Source organism: Elephas maximus, chromosome 12 (genome assembly GCF_024166365.1).
Source record: "Elephas maximus indicus isolate mEleMax1 chromosome 12, mEleMax1 primary haplotype, whole genome shotgun sequence".
Classification (NCBI taxonomy): Eukaryota; Metazoa; Chordata; class Mammalia; order Proboscidea; family Elephantidae; genus Elephas; species Elephas maximus.
This window is the reverse complement of record NC_064830.1, coordinates 52,047,284-52,065,216: the sequence shown is the minus strand read 5'-3', so window position 1 is coordinate 52,065,216 and position 17,933 is coordinate 52,047,284. Positions and strand designations below refer to the sequence as shown.

The 17,933-nt window shown below is 42.9% G+C and overlaps 1 protein-coding gene across 2 annotated transcripts in view; it reads left to right on the top strand.

Annotated features, from left to right (window-relative positions):
- Window positions 1–17,933, top strand: part of TNFAIP8L3 (TNF alpha induced protein 8 like 3) — a 58,690-nt gene that overhangs the window by 33,032 nt on the left and 7,725 nt on the right. For both annotated transcript variants that reach the window (XM_049904973.1, XM_049904974.1), the window contains one exon: window positions 1,268–1,414. In XM_049904973.1, the coding sequence (XP_049760930.1) occupies window positions 1,354–1,414 (61 nt within the window). In that variant the 5' untranslated portion in view covers window positions 1,268–1,353. The remainder of the gene's footprint in view (window positions 1–1,267; window positions 1,415–17,933) is intronic.

Sequence of the window (17,933 nt, the reverse complement as noted above, 5' to 3'; positions counted from 1 at the left end):
CTTGCAAGCAGCCAGCTAAAATACAGCTGTTGGTCCCATCCAGTCTGGAGCAAAGAAGGATGAAGAAAATCAAAGACACAGGACAATATTAGTCCAAGGGACTAATGGACCACATGAACCACAGCCTTCACCAGCCTGAGCCCAGAAGAACTAGATGGTGCCTGGCTACCACCACAGACTGTTCTGACAGGGGTCACAATAGAGGGTCCAAGACAAAGCGGGGGGAAAACGTAGAGCAAAATTCAAATTCACGCACAAAAACAGAACAGATTCAACTGGTCTGACAGAGACTAGAGGAACCCCAGGGACTGTGGCCCCTGGACACCCTGCTAACTCAGAACTGAAGCCACCCCCAAAGTCACCTTTTAGCCAAAGATTAGACAGTCCTATAAAACAAACAATAACACGTGAGGAGCAAGCTTCTTAGTTCAATGAAGTACACCAGACCAAATGGGAAACACCTGCCCAAAAGGAAAGACGAGAAGGCAGGAAGGGACAGGAAAACTGGGCGAATGGACACAGGGAACCCAGGGTGGAAAGGGGGAGAGTGCTGACACATTGCGGGGATTGCAACCAATGTCACAAAACAATTCATGTATAAATTTTTGAATGAGAAACTAATTTGTGCTGTAGACTTTCACCTAAAGCACAATAAAATTAAAAAAAAGAGAGATACATGTTAAAGTGTTTAAGGATAAAGGGCTATGATATGTGCCCCTTTCTCTCAAATTGTTCAGCAAGAAAAAAAAAAATGTATATATATATACATACAGTGAAAGAAAGAAAAAAAGTGGCAAAATGTTAGCACATGGTGAACCTAGGTGAATAGTACATGTGAGTTTATTGTACCATTTTGGCAACTTTTCGGTAGGTTTGAAATTTTTCGATATACAAAGTTGGAAATAAATCAGACTCACTCATAGTAATATGGAGTTTAAAAAATAAAATTCACTGTTTGGAAAGTTGAAAAAAAAGTGACTGGTTATCCCAGGAAGTGATATTATGGTGACCATGCCCTTGTGGGGGAGGGGCACATGGGCTGAGGAGAGGAGGGCCCCACCCCCCACCCCCGGGCTCAGGGAGAGGCCTAAGAAGAGCAGGAAAAGGATCTCAGGCACCTAGGTGGAGAAGCAGGCTTCAGTGTCCCGAGGCCACGCCAACTCCTGTTATCATTGTTCCTGACATGAGCGTGAATACATTTCAGTAAAATGTCAACAGTGATAGCCATTCATTTATGCAGTGAATGTTCTCTGTGTTCCAATCCCAGGATGGAGTTCCCAGGATGAATAAACCATGATTCCTGCCCTCGAGGAGGCCACAGACTGGTAGGAGGCATAGTCATTCATCTGGCTAATGGATGACCAGACACATGGTGACAGAGGGAAAAGTGACTACAGAAGGGAGTCAACCAGAGGTCAGAAATCCTTCAGGAGGTGACCCCTCAGCAGAGCTCTAGAAGTTGAGTAGGAGTTACTGGGGGTGGGGTGGCAGGATGTCCAAGCACAGGAAACAGAATGTGCAAAGGTACAGAGGGGACCAGGCATGAGAGAGCCTGGTACCTGTGAGACCTGCATGTGGCCCAGAGGTGGGAGCTCAGGGTTTGTAGGGGGTGAAGCTGGAGGGGTGAGCAGAAGCCAGGTCATAAACTTGGGCCTGACATGCTGTGCTGAGGAGTCTGGACTTCATCTTGAAGGTTATGGGAAGCCAGTCAACGTTCTTTCTAGCATCATCAAAACCTGCCCTCAGCACAATGGAAGATAGAATGAAAGCAGGAAAGATCAGTAAGGGGACAGGCAATTGGATGAAAAATGAGGGTCTGTACTAAGATGGTGTCAGTGAGGCAGACAAAGGCAGATGCTTTTGAAGGTATAAAGGAGGCTGAATGGACAGTCTGATGCCCCATTAGGTGTCAGAAATGAGGGAGAGAAAGAGGCAAGGATGGCTCCTGTTTCTTGCCTGAACACTGGGTGGGCAGTAGACCCACATGTAATACAAGGAGGGCTTGAGGGGGCTGGAGATGAGTGGAAGCTCTCAACATGTGGAATGGGAAGGTCTATGGGAATCCAAGTGGAGAGGTCCGGCAGGCAGTCATAGATAGGGGGTGGGCTTCCAAGAGGCCTCTGGGCTAGGGGAACATATGTGGAAGGCATCAGCAATGGGAAATGGGTGACATCTCCCACTCAGGGAGAGTCTGTGACAAGAGAGAAGAGGGCCCTGAATACACCTACGCTTAATGGCATGGACAGAGGAAGAGGAGCCCTGGAGGACTCTCAGAAGGAGTAGGCAGAAGAGGAAGATTAGGAGAGGTAGGCTGGGAAGCAGAGACTGAGGGAGGGTCCCATGCCAATAGAGGTCAGGTAAGCCCAGGACTGAGAGGTGGAGTCTCTGAGGGGAATGGCCAGGCATTACAGGGTCGTTAGCATATCTGGCCCCACCTACTGATAGCTTGTAGGAACCCTCCCCCTCTCCACACACACACACACACTACACACTCTGACAAGACAACCAAATATATCCTGCCATGTTTCCAAACACCATCCGGGAACAATTAGAAAATCATTTGGTGACTTTGGTAAGGGCAGTTGCAATTTGGGGTGAAACCGCCAAGGAAGAAGAAAGCCATAGCTCCTTCTGTCCTGGTATGGCCGTTCCCTTCTCAGGCTTCTCCCTGCACCTTCGGGGCTCTCCTTTCCTCAACCTCCAGAAATGAAGAGGACAGCGAGACATCACTTCCTGGGCTGACCAGTCACTATTTTTTTGAGGTTTTATAATTGAGCTTCCTGCTGTGTGCCAGGGGTACCACAGTGAGCACAGCAGTCAAGGCCCCACCCTCCGGGAACTTCAGTGAGCAAACAAATGAAGCTGGTGTAAGGGGAGATTCTTGAGTCAGCAGGGCTCTGGGGAGTTTGCTGTGGACTGAGGGAGGGTTAGAGCAGTGGTGGGAGGGAGGAGATGCACCAGCAGAATGGGGTGAAGCTGGGGAAAGGATAAGCCACCTTCTCTCTGGGGTGTTGGGGGTGAAAGGGCTGCCAGGCCTCATGGTCAGAACTGGCTTTGAGGTTTCAGTCACAACTCTCCGTGGAGCTACCTCAGCACCAGATGGGGCCAGGCTTGGTGGGCCAGCAGTCTACGGCTTGGTTTGTGGCACTGAGGCCTGCGCGGGTACAGCCAGCACAGCCACTGGCCTGTGGGGAGCACAAGCTGCAGCTGGTGGAGGGAGGCAAGGGCCCCAGGAAATCAGGGTGGGGGGTTGCATTTTGGAGAAAAACCACAGAACAGGAAAGCCAGAGGCTCCCAGATGGATGCCTGATTGAGGGAAAGCAGGAGGCACTTGGTTGCTGAAGCATGTCAGGAGCAGAGCAGACATGGAGGAGAGGCACCTCGGGAGGGTAGGAAAGCTGATAGTGCACCCGCCTGCAAGCGTCAGCACACATCTGGTGCGTGCCCACCGCTGTTTCATATGGATTAAAGGAAAAATCAGTTTCTGATTCTGAAGAGGCTCCTATTTAAATAGCCCAGCTCAATCATTTAACAGATGGAGAAACCGGAAAGGTGACCAGCTGGACTCATGGCACGCAGGTAAGCAGAAGGACAGTTCCCTCCACCCCCTGCCACTGGATGTGTGGCTCTGCTCCTTGGTTTTCCCAGTATTTTGGAGCAAATCTGTGGTCACAACCATGGCATGTTGAATCCACAAGATAGCCATTCCCAGCATCTTTGAGTGACTGCACCTGGTGACTTGATCTGAGGACACTGAGACTTAGTCATGGAAGTGTATTAGTGTCCCTTTTGGTGGCACCATTCTATATTACCATGAAATATAATTTTATTTTGAGACACTGCCTTTGAGACAGGTATGCGGAGAATTTAGATCAAAAAGGAACACTCAAGAGAGACATTTATGAGTAACTTCCAGGAAGTCAGGTCTCCATAGCTTACTCCTAATGATGGCAATGGGATACTCCTTGGATTTAGAGTAAGTCCATCAGAGTAGGGGTCCCAGCAAAGCATAGGAACCCAACCTGGGGGACCTACAGGTAAGTAAGATATCCACCATCTCCCCCTCAGGCCCTCAGCTCCCCACCTCCCACCTGCAAACTACACCCCTTAACACTGTCACGCCACTCTGCTAAATATTGACCATGGCACCAGAGGATATCCAGAATGTGGCTTCACTCATGTTTCAGATCTCAAAACAATGAACAAAACAAGTTACTACGGGATATACATAAGTAGTATTATATTACATGTGCCTCTGTCCTGCTGTTCACATTCAGACTGACTGAAATCCAAAAATGTCATTGTACAAAATTCATATTTCACTAAAGGAAAAAAAAAACATTAAGTAGAACATTGAATGCTCTCTTCCAAATCATCTCCCATCCAGAAGTACCTTCTGGTTTCCTATTTCTCATGTGTTCTGACCTCTCTAGTACAGCTAATGGTTTATCTTTTTTTTTTTTTTAAGATTGCTAAGCTGAGTGTCAACACATTACTGTTGTTAATCCAACTAGCGCACCTTCCGGGACCCGCAGCCCTTTAGGCTACAAATACCCGCTGCCTCAGGCTGTATTTTATTTTTTTTTCAATATAGACTGGAATTTGTTCCATTTTACTGCCTGATTTTAAACATTTTAGGTTATGTATCTATGCTCCAAAAACAAGAATTGCAAAGCCTGACATTTTCATTGCATCGACCTATTTACTAATTTCACGTATTACTGGGTTGGCACCCTTCCACGGCTCTGAACGTGGCATCCTGCAGCATCCTTGTTGGCAGTCTGGTGGCCTGAGCCTGGGTTTTTGAGCGGCTGATGTGGTAAAGCACAGTTTGGGAACTGCCAGAAGAGAGAGGCTCACCAGAGAGACAGACTGGCCTGTGCTGTTCTGATCCCTGTTCTGTTCTGATCCAGAGTATTAAAATAGCTTGAGTGTGAAGGAGAGTGAGTAGGGAGGCCCTGGGGGTGGCAGGAGGGATGGGTACTGATGCCATGGAGAGAGGGTTCCTGCTGCTGTTATACAATGGGGAGGGGGCACATCTGGCTCCCCAGGTGATGGTGCTGCTGGTCCAGGCACAAACAGAGCCTGACCGGGCAGGGAAGGTGGCTGTATGTGAAAGGCAAGAGGTAGACCTTGTGCTGAGTTAGGAAGGCATTCGAGTGCATTCAATTCCACCTCCGCTTCCTGAATGCATACCTTATTCCAGGTATACATCCTAAACAGATAGAATCTGGACCTCAAGGAACAAGAAAGATCACACTAAAATCATTCATTTGGTTGTTCATTTGACAGACATCTTTTGAACCACTTCTGTGTAGTAGGCACTGTTCCAGCTGTGAGATACACAAGTCTTGTGGGCACCAGGCCTCCAAGAAATGAGTACCAGGTGTGGAAAGGAGAGAGTCCATGCAGCACAGGAAGGCTGCCCCTCCTTGAGAAGAAGGAGGTGAAGCCTGGCCAGGGACTCTATGAGTGGGAGGAGACCTTCAGCTGGAACCGAGAAGCTGTGGCTGTGCCTCTTCCACTAGGGTGAGGGTCTGTCTATTGGATTCAGCTGTAGGCATGAGAGGATCAAGGCATGGTTGAGAGCCAGGGGTACCCACTCTCAGGGAGAGCTGACTTGATTTCTCATGCTGTCTGGCTCTCATCCATCTGACTATCTTTAGCCAGTTGGGCTAGGGCAAAGCCATCTTTGTGAAGGGCTGACCTGTTGCCTTTTGGCTCCCGGTTTCAGTATGTCCTTTGACTGACATTGGACAAGAAGACCTCTGGTGGGAGGACTGGTAGGGGTGGCCAGAGACAGTTTGTGGAGAGTCTGTTTGTAGACTGCCTCCGCAATGGTCCCTGACACTTCCTGGATTAGGAAGGGTCATTAGAAGGGAATCAGGTCATATATCAATAGAGGCTTCTTTAGACAGCCTCCCTCCCATCACGCACCCTGGTGTTGGGTTATTTATTACTTGCTGCAGACACTTCATATTGTCATAGCAAAAACTGGCAACTGAAAATCTATCAAAATGGGACAGGTAGAAAAAATTGTGGCACATATGTGGGGTAGAATATTATGCTACCATCAAAAAATGATGATGTAAAAATCACACTGATCAAGGGTAGGTTTGCACAGCTGATTAATGTTATTGCTGTCAATGAGTTGTACACCTGTAAAAAGTTGAATTGCCAAAAATTGTGTGATAGTTATATTTACAACAATGACCAAAAAAGAAAAAGAAAGAAAAAAGAGTAGCTTCTGAAATGACAACCAACCATCTCATGGGATTTGGTTCCTTGGTTTGGAGGTTTACGGTCATGAATTCATGGTACATCCCAGTTAATTGGCCTAATAATGTGCTTAGTGCTTCTGTTCTACCTCCTAGTTCACTGCGTAGTGCCCGGGATCTTAAAAGCTTGCCACTGGCCATTCAAGGCACAACAATTGGCCTCTGTTTGCCTGGAGCAACAGAGGAAAAAGGAGAGTACCGAAGAATATGCACAATGTTGACCATGATGCATGGCGGGATTGTGGGGGACTCATTTTCTTCCATTATGCTTATCTGTCTTTTCTGGCATTTCTCGGTGCTCATGTATCATTTTTTGTATTAAAATTATTAAAGAAAATATTTTGAGAAATAACTCCTCAGTTTCCCCTTTTAAAATAAAACAAGGAAGATAATACTGAAAATTATACCAATGGAGGATGTTCATCATTTTATTCCTGAGAGTAATCTACTATTCAGAGCAATTATCTACTTTTTGGATGCTCTAGGAAAAGAAAAGAAAAATCGGGTGAGCTTAAAATAGTTGTTAAATGAAATGCCGTATGTTTTTTTGGGGGGGATGATTGCTCTTAAAAACCTGTGGAAAACAAGAAACATTAAAGTAATTTATTCTGCACCTTATCCCTACTCTCAGAATACACACTAGTTAAAAGTGGCCTCATGATAAATTTTACTAAACCTTCAAAAGACAGTTAATCCCTAGGTTACACAAACTCAGAGGATGGAAAAAGAGGAAAAGCTACTCAATCCATTTTTTGAGGCTAGTTTATTCTGACATCAAAATTAGGCAAGAACAGTACCAGAAAAAAGTTATAGGCCAATTTCATTGTCAAACACTTATAACATGTTAAATGTAATATTTGCTAATAGAATTCAGCAGGAAGATGGCAGAATAGATGGACGCTTCCGGCGAGCCCTCTTTACAACAAAGACCCAAAAAAACAAGTGAAATGAGTATATTTATGACAAGCTAGGAGCCCTGGGCATCAAGGGCAAGCTTAGAAAACAAACTGAGGGGCAGGGGGAGAAAGAGATGGTTCAGAAGCGGAGAGGAGTTACCGGCCCTGAATCACGGGGAGCCCTCAGGCACCATTCCTGGAGCGGTGGAGTTGAGGGCTGGCTGGTACTAGTGTTTGGCCACAGTTTCCTCAGGGAGAAAGCAGCCAGCCACACAGCCTACTCATACCTCTAGAACCTAAGAAAAACGGCGCTCTCGGCAAAGGCTAAGTACTTGCGTGTATTGGGTGCACCCCCCCACCCCCAACCCGGCTTCAGTGGCTGAATTCCCTGGACCTGAGATAGGCTCTGTTGAGCACCTAGAGCCATCCTCCAGGCCTTGGGGAAGGAAAAAATTTGCATTCGGGGGAAAAGATAATTTGCTAGCTCCATTAACCAGGGGAGCTCAGGACAGAAGAGGCTCCTGTCCAGGCATAAATGGTCTGTGGACTTTGAGCACCTTTCCCCTTTGCATGGACCTGTGTGGGCCCATTTCAGGAGAATAGGCCGTTGTTGGCAGACTCCAACCATTTCAGCTGTGCGGTGGAGAGGTGGGTGTTTGATGTTTGACATCACTTTGCCTATTAAACAGGGCCCTCATCTACCCACATCAGAGGCCTAAGGACTAGTAGCTCCACTCAGGTCACCCAGCCACCCACAACAGGGGTCCAAAGATAACTGGTACCTCCCAGTCTTTACAACCAAAAACACTGGGTATCCATGATCCGTCTGCAGAACCCACCCACCTGCATGCTCTAGGGAACAGGGACGCACTTTCTGCAGAGACACTCGAGGGTCGGTTCTCAACTCCCTGCCTTGTTCAGAGTGCCCCTGCTGCAACCAGAAACCGGTTCAAACATCAATCACCCCTGCTCCTCTAAGACTGTAGGACAGAGCCTGGACCACACACTTGATGATCAGCTACCTGGACACATGAGCTCGATTCATACAAGAAAAGTGAATGGACTCCTAGACTGATATACCTGATAACAGCTCTAGCCATCTGGGGACAGGATGTCAGAGCTCCAAAGGCAAAAATAATCAAGCTACCTCACTCAAGCAACCCATTTGGGCATATGAAAACAAAACAGGGCAAGAAGCTATGACACAGTAAGCAAACAAACTAATACAATAACTAATACAATAGATGGCTCTGAGACAACAGTCAATATCAAGTCACATAAAGTAACAGACCATGATCACATCAACAAGCTCTCAAAACAAAGAATCCAAGGATCTTCTAGATGAGAGTGCATTCTGGAACTACCAAAGGCAGAATACAAAAGTTTGATATACAGAACCCTTCAAGACATCAGGAAGGAAATGAGGCAATACGCAGAACAAGCCAAGGACCACATAGATAAAGCAATTGAAGAAATTAGAAATATTATTCAAGAATATAATGAAAAATTTAGTAAACTGGAAAAATCCATAGACAGCAATCAGAAATTCAGAAGATTAACAATGAAATTACTGAAGTAGACAACTCAATACAAAGTCAGAGGAGCAGAATTGCGTTAGAAGCCAGAATTTCTGAACTTGAAGATAAATCACTTGGCACTAATATATATGAAGAAAAATCAGATAAAAGAATTAAAAAAAAAAAAAAAGAAACGTTAAGAATCATGTGGGACTCTATCAAGAGAAATAACCTACGAGTGATTGGTGTACCAGAACAGGAAGGGATAACAGAAAATACAGAGAAAATTGTTGAAGATTTGTTGGTAGAATTCAGCAGTATATTAAATACAGATGCATCATGGCCAAGTAGGGCTTATCCTGGGAATGCAATGATGGTTCAAATAATAAAAGTTTTTTAAATAACAGGCTAAATTAACATATTAAAGGAGATAAATCTTATGACGTTCTCAATAGGTGCAAAGAATTCCCTAAAATTCGATAGACATTCCTAATTAAAAACAAAGCCTTAGCAAATTAGAAACACAGGAAGAATCTTTAATTTGGTAAATGGTATTCATCAAAAACCCTTAGCAGAGTATGTAGCAAGGTGTATATAAGTTTTTGTGTGAGAGACTGACTTAAGTTGTAAACTTTCACTTAAAGCACAATAAAAATTAAAAAAAAAAAAACCCTTAGACATCATACTCAGTGGGGAGATTTCTGATGCAATCCTGTTAAAGTCAGGAATGAGACGGGAGTGCCAAATAGCACTGTTACTATTCAACATTGTACTGGATATCCTCAGCAGTGCAATAAGGCAAGAAAAAGAAATAAGGGGCAGGAAAAAAAAAATCATTTTGTGCAGGCAGTGCAGTTGTCTATCTAAAGAGATGTGGTGTAAATCTATTAGAACTAATAACAGAACTCAGCAAAATATCTGAACCGGCGATAAATATAGAGAAATCAGTTGGCATCCTATATGCTATTAATAACCATTTAGAAACTAATAGAAAAAAATTAAATTTACAGTAGCAACCAAAACTATATGGCACCCAGGAATAAATCTAATGAAAGAGATGCAAGAACTTTATGGAAATAACTATAAAATATTATTGAAGGTCAGAGGAGGTCTGACTAAATGGAGAGGTACATCATGTTAATGGATGGGAAGGCTCAATATCATCAAGGTTCAGATTAATACAGAGTATTCATGGAATTTTATCAGTGATACTAAAATTCATATTGAAGAGTTAAGGCAAAAACGATCAGGACAATTCCTAAAAAGAATAAGGCTGGGTCTTCCCTATGGCATATCAAGACTTATTATGAGGTATAGTAGCTACGACAATGTGGTATTGGTACAGATATAGACAATAGGCCAATGTTAGCAGAAAGCTCAGAAATAGACCTGTGTAATTTGGACACTTGATATGAAAAAAAGTGGCCTAACAGGTCAGTAGGGGAAGGAGGAATATTCAACAATCTGAGTAAATTGAGGGGAAGATCCTTGTTTCAGACAATAGGCACAAATAAATTCCAGATGTTTTAAAGACCTAAATATGAAAAACAGAACCTTAAATGAGACTCCTTTATCACCCATGGTAGGAAAGGATTTTTTTTAAAACTAGATACAAAAACCACAAACCATAAAGAAAAAGAAAGATAAATTTGACTATATTAAAATCTAAAACATCTATAAGCCCAAAAAAAAAAAAAAAAAGACACCATAAGTAAAGTTAAAAGATAATGCTACAGATTGGGATGAAATAGTTGTAACTCGTAATCAGAAGAGGATTAGAATTTATAACATATTTTAAAAACTTCTACAAATTAACAAGAAAAAGACATACAATCTAATTTTAAAAAATTAGTGAAGTATATGAAAAAGCGATTCACAGAAGAGAAAAACCTGAGTGCCTAATAAACACAATATGTTCAATCTCACTCATAATCAGGGAGATACAAATTAAAGCAAGATACCATTTCATCCCTATCAATAGGCAAAAATGAAAAAGTTGGAGCCTTTGCAATGTTGATGAGGAAGTGGAGCCACAGGAATTCTCATCCACTGTTACTGGGAGTGAACATTAGGACATTTTCGGTGGAGAGTTATCGGCACATCCATAGATGACTTAGCAGTCACAGTCCAGGTATAAAACCCAAGAGACTGTTGTAAGTGTGCACAAGGAGACATGTTTGTGGACTTTTTTTTTTGTTTGCAGAAAGTGGAAAGAACAGCAGGAAACATGAATATATAATATACTCCCGTAAGCAATTACAGGTCCCTGGGTGGCACAAATCGTTTGCACTTGACTCCTAGCCGAATGGTTGGTGGTTCAAACTCAGTTGTACCTCGGAAATAAAGACCTGCTTAAAAAAAAAAAATTTTTTTTTTTTTTTTTTTTTTACATAAAGCTTACAACCAAGATAACCCTATGGAACAGCTCTGCTCTGTAGCACGTGGGGTCACCGTGAGTCGGAATTGACTCAACAGCAAGGAGTTTTTTTTTTTTTTTTCTTTCAATAAGCAATTAGATGACTGAGCTAGATAAATGTTAAAAGCATAATGTTGAATGAAGAATTGCAGAAGGATCTGTGTAGTATGGCACTTTTTATGTGAAGTTTAAAATCTCTTGATCTAAGCAATATAATGTTGATGCATACATACTCATAAGGTAAAAAATATAAAAACAGATGGGACAAAGACACATCAGCTTCAGAAGTGCAGTTAGCTCTGGGGAGGGAGAAAGGGAGAGAGGGAGTCAAGAACAAAGGGGGCTTAATCTATCCTATCTTTGAGGACAAAATACTAAGATTTGTGCAGTCTGAGTGGTGGCCACACAAGTGTTTGTTATATTGTTTTTTCTGTATGTTGCAGATGCTTCATGATTTTAAAAATAATGAATTCTGAGTGCAAAAAAATACTGCTCAACCTCCATCTTAAAGTGGGCTGTAATTCACAAAACATTTGAGCTAATTGATATTTGTCACCTCATGAATACAGTTTATTGTGGCAGGTTAAAGCACAGGACTTTGGGGTAGACTCCATGAGTCTGAATCCCAGCTCTGCCACCTCCTAGTGGTTAAGCATTCGGCTGCTAACCAAAAGGTCGGTGGTTGGAACCTACCAGCCACTCTGTGGGGGAAAAATGAAGCAGTCTGTTTCCATAAAGATTAGAGCCTTAGAACCCCTATGAGGCAGCTCTACTCTGTCCTGTAGGGTCGCTATGAGTCCAAATCTACTCGATGGCAGTGGTGTGTTTTTTTGCCTGTTTGGTTTTAGATAATAACCTCTTTGCATTAGTTTTCTTAGATGTAAAATGGAGGTGATGATGATGATGTTGATGATATTAGCACCTACTTCATAACCAAAAAACCAAACCCATTGCCATCGAGTCAATTCTGACTCCTAGCGATCCTACATAGAGTGTCGCAAAGATATTAAGTTCTATGCATAATGTACTTAGAAGACTGAGTACTACGTAAGTGGTCTGTTATTATTATGCCTGAATATGACCTACCATTCAGGGTGACACCAGTTATTTGCTAGATGAAGAGACAGAGAAACAGAAGGGAAGGAAGAGAAGGGGTAGGGGAGGGAGAGAGAAAGAGTGAAATGAGTATGTTTTGTTAAAAGAAATCACGTAAGTAAATGTCGTTTTTCGTGCCAGTTGCTCTTCTAATGAGGTGAGACAAAAATACCTCTCAAATATCCAAAATTAACCTGTTAGAGATGATTCAACCCCCAGTGACTTCACAAGTCTGTGCTTCAGTTAGCTCTCCTGAGTAAAACTATGAAACACTCATTCAGCTTTCAGGCTGGCTGTAAAATCAATATGAAAAATAAAATCAATACGTAGCTCTGTTGAAATATATAGAATTCCCTCTAAAAAGAAAGCCATATCTGCAAGTTTTGATGAATATGCAGTAGTGTTCTATCACATAATGAGACTGTTCTTTTGTATTTAAAAAAAAGAAAGAAAAGAAATGTGAGTCCCCTAGCTAAATGGGGATTTAAGCCGAAGCCTATTTAATGTTTCAGGTAAGCAAGAAATCACAGTCATTAGAGAAACAGTGGTAATTTTCTGCAAGTAGTTGCAAGAAGGCAAAGATTGCAGGCTTTGTCTGGAGTCGGTCTGAATTTGGGCCCAACTGCAGCTCTGCTACTTACTAGCTTCATGGTTTTGAGGGAATTATTTAAATCTGCTGAGCCTCAGTTTTCTCATCTGTAAAATGGGACTCACAGTACCTGTCTTGCAAGATTGCTGTGGGGATTAAATACACAGTGCATACCATCTCGGTTACATCATGCCCCAGTCTGCCAAGCTGAAAGAAGCACTTGGCGTCCTGCTTTGCTCATCCCTCTCCCCTCACAGTCATACCAAAAGATAAACCAAAGATCAAATCTTACAATGCATTAACTGTCTTGTTAATTGTGGTGGCTTCCTGCTGCCTTGCGTAATATCTCAAGGCAAGTAGAAGTGCCTGAAATCCATATCTCAGATAGCCTTTTTAAAATTTTTGAAATTATTATGGCCTAGTTCTTGTCAGAGCTGATTAGATCATCACTTTTATTCTGCAGTATGGCAGGGAAAAGCTCTTAGTACAAGTAGGAGCATTGTTGGCACTGCCATTTTCTTGCTGTTCACATGTGCCTGAATTAGGGCATTGTCTTTAGGACTCTTTTGAAACCACTGGTCCATTTTGTGAGGGTTAGTTTAGTTAGAACTGTTGTTGTTGTTAGGTGCCGCCGAGTTGGTTCCAACTCATAGTGACCCCACGTGTAACAGAATGAAATGCTGCCCGCTGATGTGCCATGCTAAAATCATTGTTATGCTTGAGCCCATTGTTACAGCCACTGTGTCAATCCATCTCATTGAGGGCCTTTCTCTCCTTTGCTGACCCTGTACTTTACCAAGCATGATGTCTTTTTCAGGACTGATCCCTCCTGATAACATGTCTGAAGTGTGTAACACATAGTCTCGTCTTCCTTGCTTCTAAGGAGCATTCTGGTTGTACTTCTTTGAAGACAGATTTGTTCATTCTTTTAGCATTCCATGGTGTATTCAATATTCTTTGCCAAGACCACAATTCAAAGGTGTCAGTTCTTCTTGGGTCTTATTCATCGTCCAGCTTTCACATGCATATAATGCAATTGAAAATATCATGGCTTGGGTCAGGCGCACCTTAGTCTTCTTTGCTATTCAACACTTCAAAGAGGTCTTTCTCAGATTTGCCCAAAGTAGATAATACAATCAGGGAGTCTGTTTAACCAAGCATATATAAACATAATGCTGAAATAAGTCAAAACTACTGAAAAGGAGGGATACAATAAGGCTGTGTACATTGTGATGGGGGCACTAGCCTAGAGGGACCTTTCCCTCATCCCTCAGGATGCCACACACCAGTGAGAGGCCAAGGTCAGTCTGTATATTAAATATTAGCATTTAGTATATACCGTGGTGCCTGGAGGAGGCTGCTGCCTCCAAGTCATGGTGACTCCACCCATAGGACCCACAAGCTACTTGTTTATTGAGGCAGGTAGTGGAAATTTGGGGGACCCTCGGTCTTCCCAGCAGCAGGTGTGAGCCAGGAAATGTGTCTTCAAGGCCAGTGGCTCCCTTGGAGGGTGTGGGAGGGGCCAGGCCCTAGAAGGCCTCAAGGATGTGCTGAGTAAACCCTCAAGCATAAAATCCATTCCCTAACCCTCCCAGGTCATCTAAGTTTTACAGTGATTTCTTTAAGTATCCAAAAATATATATATATCTTTCTTCAGCTTCAGGAATGCTGTTATCATTCACGTATGGAGAGGACTGAGCCAACAAATGGCATTTTTCATGAGCTTCTAAGCTTTGATCATTTCTCCTTGCAGTGAGGGGGAATCAAGGTTTTTGCTTGTTGCCAACACAAAGGCCCCACTGTCATTTCATTGTCATTTCATTGTACTTCAGCTCCATGTTCTTGCATTAATAACCCAAAGGAATGCAAACCACAGTTTTATACAAGGGGAGGAAAAATGTTTTCTAGTTTGGCTCCACTGGAGATGCAGCAATTCAGTTGTTCTGGAAACCAAACACACTTTCAGTTTCCATTTCAAAACACTATTTAAGGTCCCTTAATGTTGGTGGCTAATAGTTTTGTCCCTACGGCTACTTAAGGGCAACTAAGAATTAAAGCAGAAGCAGCCTTCTTCTTCAGAAGGTGTTTTGTCATGGATATCCCACCCAGCCAAACCCTTCATCATCATTTCCCAGAAAGCAGAAAAGGAGATGGGAAGGGAGGTCCTTCTCAGTAGTGAAGGATGGAGCCCCCATTAGGGACATGGCAGGTCCGATTAGCCTTTCTGGGTACACAAGCAGGTGAGCAGAAAGATGGGTGCTCATCGTGAAATTCCAAGTTCAAAGTAGTTTGTGAAGCTGCCCCATCTTAGGGAGGCTTGCTTGAAGTGTTTTTCAGTGGTTATAGGTAAGTGATTAAGTACCAGAAACTTGGTGGACCATGACTCACCCCCTGCCCAGGGTCTTACTCCTCCTCATGACCACTCTTCTGGATATGCTGGGTCCCCTGCTTTGGCAGACAGTGCTTATTAAGCATTACAAATTGTTTTCCTTTGGGTACCATCTCCACTTCTACTTAACACGTTTAGCTAATTCACTTCCCTGCCATCATCTTAAGCTGTTTACAAAAGTGCATTGATACTGTGTGTGTGCTGGCAATTACAAATAATTTCCAATTTTATAGTTTTTATACAGCTATCCATACTTTTATCCATACTTACACACAAGTTTTCCACACACTCCTTAACTATTGCTGTTCTTGTTAGATACCATTGAGTCAGTTCCAACTCATAGTGACCCTATGTACAACAGAAAAAAACACTGCCTGCCTGGCACCATCCTTACAATCATTATTTGAGCCCATTGTTGCGGCCACTGTGTCACTCCATCTCATTGAGGATCTTCCTCTTTTTCGCTGACCCTCTGCTGTACTAAACATGATGTCCTTCTCCAGGGACTGGACCCTCCTGTTAACACGTCCAAGGTACATGAGTTGAAGTTTTGCCATACTCTCTTCCAAGGAGCATTCCAGCTATACTTCTTCCAGGACAGATTTGTTCATTCTTCTGTCAGTCCTTGGTATATTCAAAATTCTTTGCCAACATCGTGATCCAAAGGTGTCAGTTTTTCTTGGGTCTTCCTTATTCATTGCCCAGCCTTCACGTGCATATGAGGCGATTGAAAACATCATGGGTTGGATCAGGTGCGCTTTAGTCTTCAAGATGAAATCCTTGCTTTTCAACAATTTAAAGAGGTCTCGCAGCAGATTAATCCAATGCACTGTGTTGTTTGATTTCTTGACAGCTGCTTTTCTAGGTGTTGATTGTGGATCCAAGTGAAATGAAATCCTTGACAACATCAGTCTTCTCCATTTATCATGATGTTGCTTATTGGTCCAGTTGTAAGGATTTTTCTTTTCTTTATGTTGAGATGTAATCCATACAGAAGGCTGTAGTCTTTGATCTTCATCAATAAGTGCTTCACATTCTCTTCACTTGCAGCAAACAAGGTTGTGTCATCTGCATAACCCAGGTTAATGAGTCTTCCTGCAATCCTGATGCCCCATTCTTCATATTGTCCAGATTCTCAGATTATTTTCTTAGCATATAGGTTGAATAAGTATGGTGAAAAGGATATAACCCTGACACACACCTTTCTTTACTTTCAACCATGCAGTATCGCTTTCTTCTGCCTGAATGGCTGCCTCTTGGTCTAAGTACAGGTTCCTCATGAGCACAGTTAAGTGTTCTGGAATTCCCATTCTTTGCAGTGTTATCCAAAATGTGTTATGATCCACCCAGTTGAATGCCTTTGCAGTCAATAAAACACAGGTAAACATCTTTCTGATAGTCTCTGCTTTCAGCCATGTGCCATCTGACATCAGCAATGATATCCCTGGTTCCCTGTCCTCTTCTGAATCCGGCTTGAATTTCTGACAGTTCCCTGTAGGTGTGCTGCTGCAACTGCTTTTGAATGATCTTCAGCAAAATTCTACTTGTATGTGATATTAATGATATTGTTAAATAATTTCCTTAACTAGGGGTAGAGAAATTATTGAACTGTGTGAGTAAGAGAGAAGAGTTGAGGGTTGTTCCCCTGACCCCTTTCTCTCATCACACACCCTGGGCTGTAGCTGACAGCTCAGATTGTCATCTTTTATAACTGCCACTTATTTTTCCCAAAATTTATTACCGTGTTCTTACCATGCTCAAGCTCATCTGCCCCTTTCCTGCCTGCTCAACCAGCTTGATAAGGTCTTCCTGCTGTTTATCACCACCAACTTGGCATTTCATCATCTGAGAGAGCTTAGTGTTTTCTAGAAATGTGGAAACATCACTTGTGCTACTGCTGACCATCATTTATAAAAGCATCGACTCGGACTGGCCCCAGCGCGTTTCTATGACATGAACTGCCCACTTAAATTCTTTTTCTTTCTTTCTCCAAACTAGTTTACTCCCATCATCACACCATCCTCCCAACATAGTTCTGGCACTTTTCCTTTCTGTATAAATGTTCTGAGGGTACTTATTCTTAGAGCACTGCCTTCATATTCCTTTCACTTGAGCTTTTCCATCAATTTTAGTTTAAGGAAGCCCCCTGTTTTTTCCACAAGGATCAATTTTGCAGCTTCCTCAATCTTGTCTCATTGTGCTGGTCAGGTGAGCTATACCATAGCCACTAATCACATTTTCAACTCCATTCTCATAGATTCTCAAGTACTGTAAACAATCCATCATGTTTCATGATCGGAGAATGAGAACTTTTGCTCAAAAATGGTTAAGAGAATTGTTGCTCAGCGGACGACCTTCCTAAGGCTTGTGTACAGGAACTTGAGAACAGTTTTTGCCAAACCCTATCCTAAATCTCTTGGTGTTTCCCTAAACAAACGTGTGCCCACTAGTTAGGCCTGTTTCTCCAAGTATCCCAAGTGCACTCCTGACCTTGGATCCCAAAGCTCGGCTCACACAGTTGTTCTCAGCCTGCAGTGTCCCTCCCTGGTGGGTCACCAGGGTTGTCCCTTTGCAGAAGTCTCCCTCAGTGCACATAAAAAAAAAAAAAAAAAATTTTTTTTACCCTTAAGTCGTGTGTTATATCATGCATGTGTGTTGGAAATGTTGGTATCTCCCCACCCCTTCCCCATGGATCCCTAGGGCTGTAAAAGTGTTCTGTTGACCAAAGTGTCTTGATTTTATTTCTCTCAATC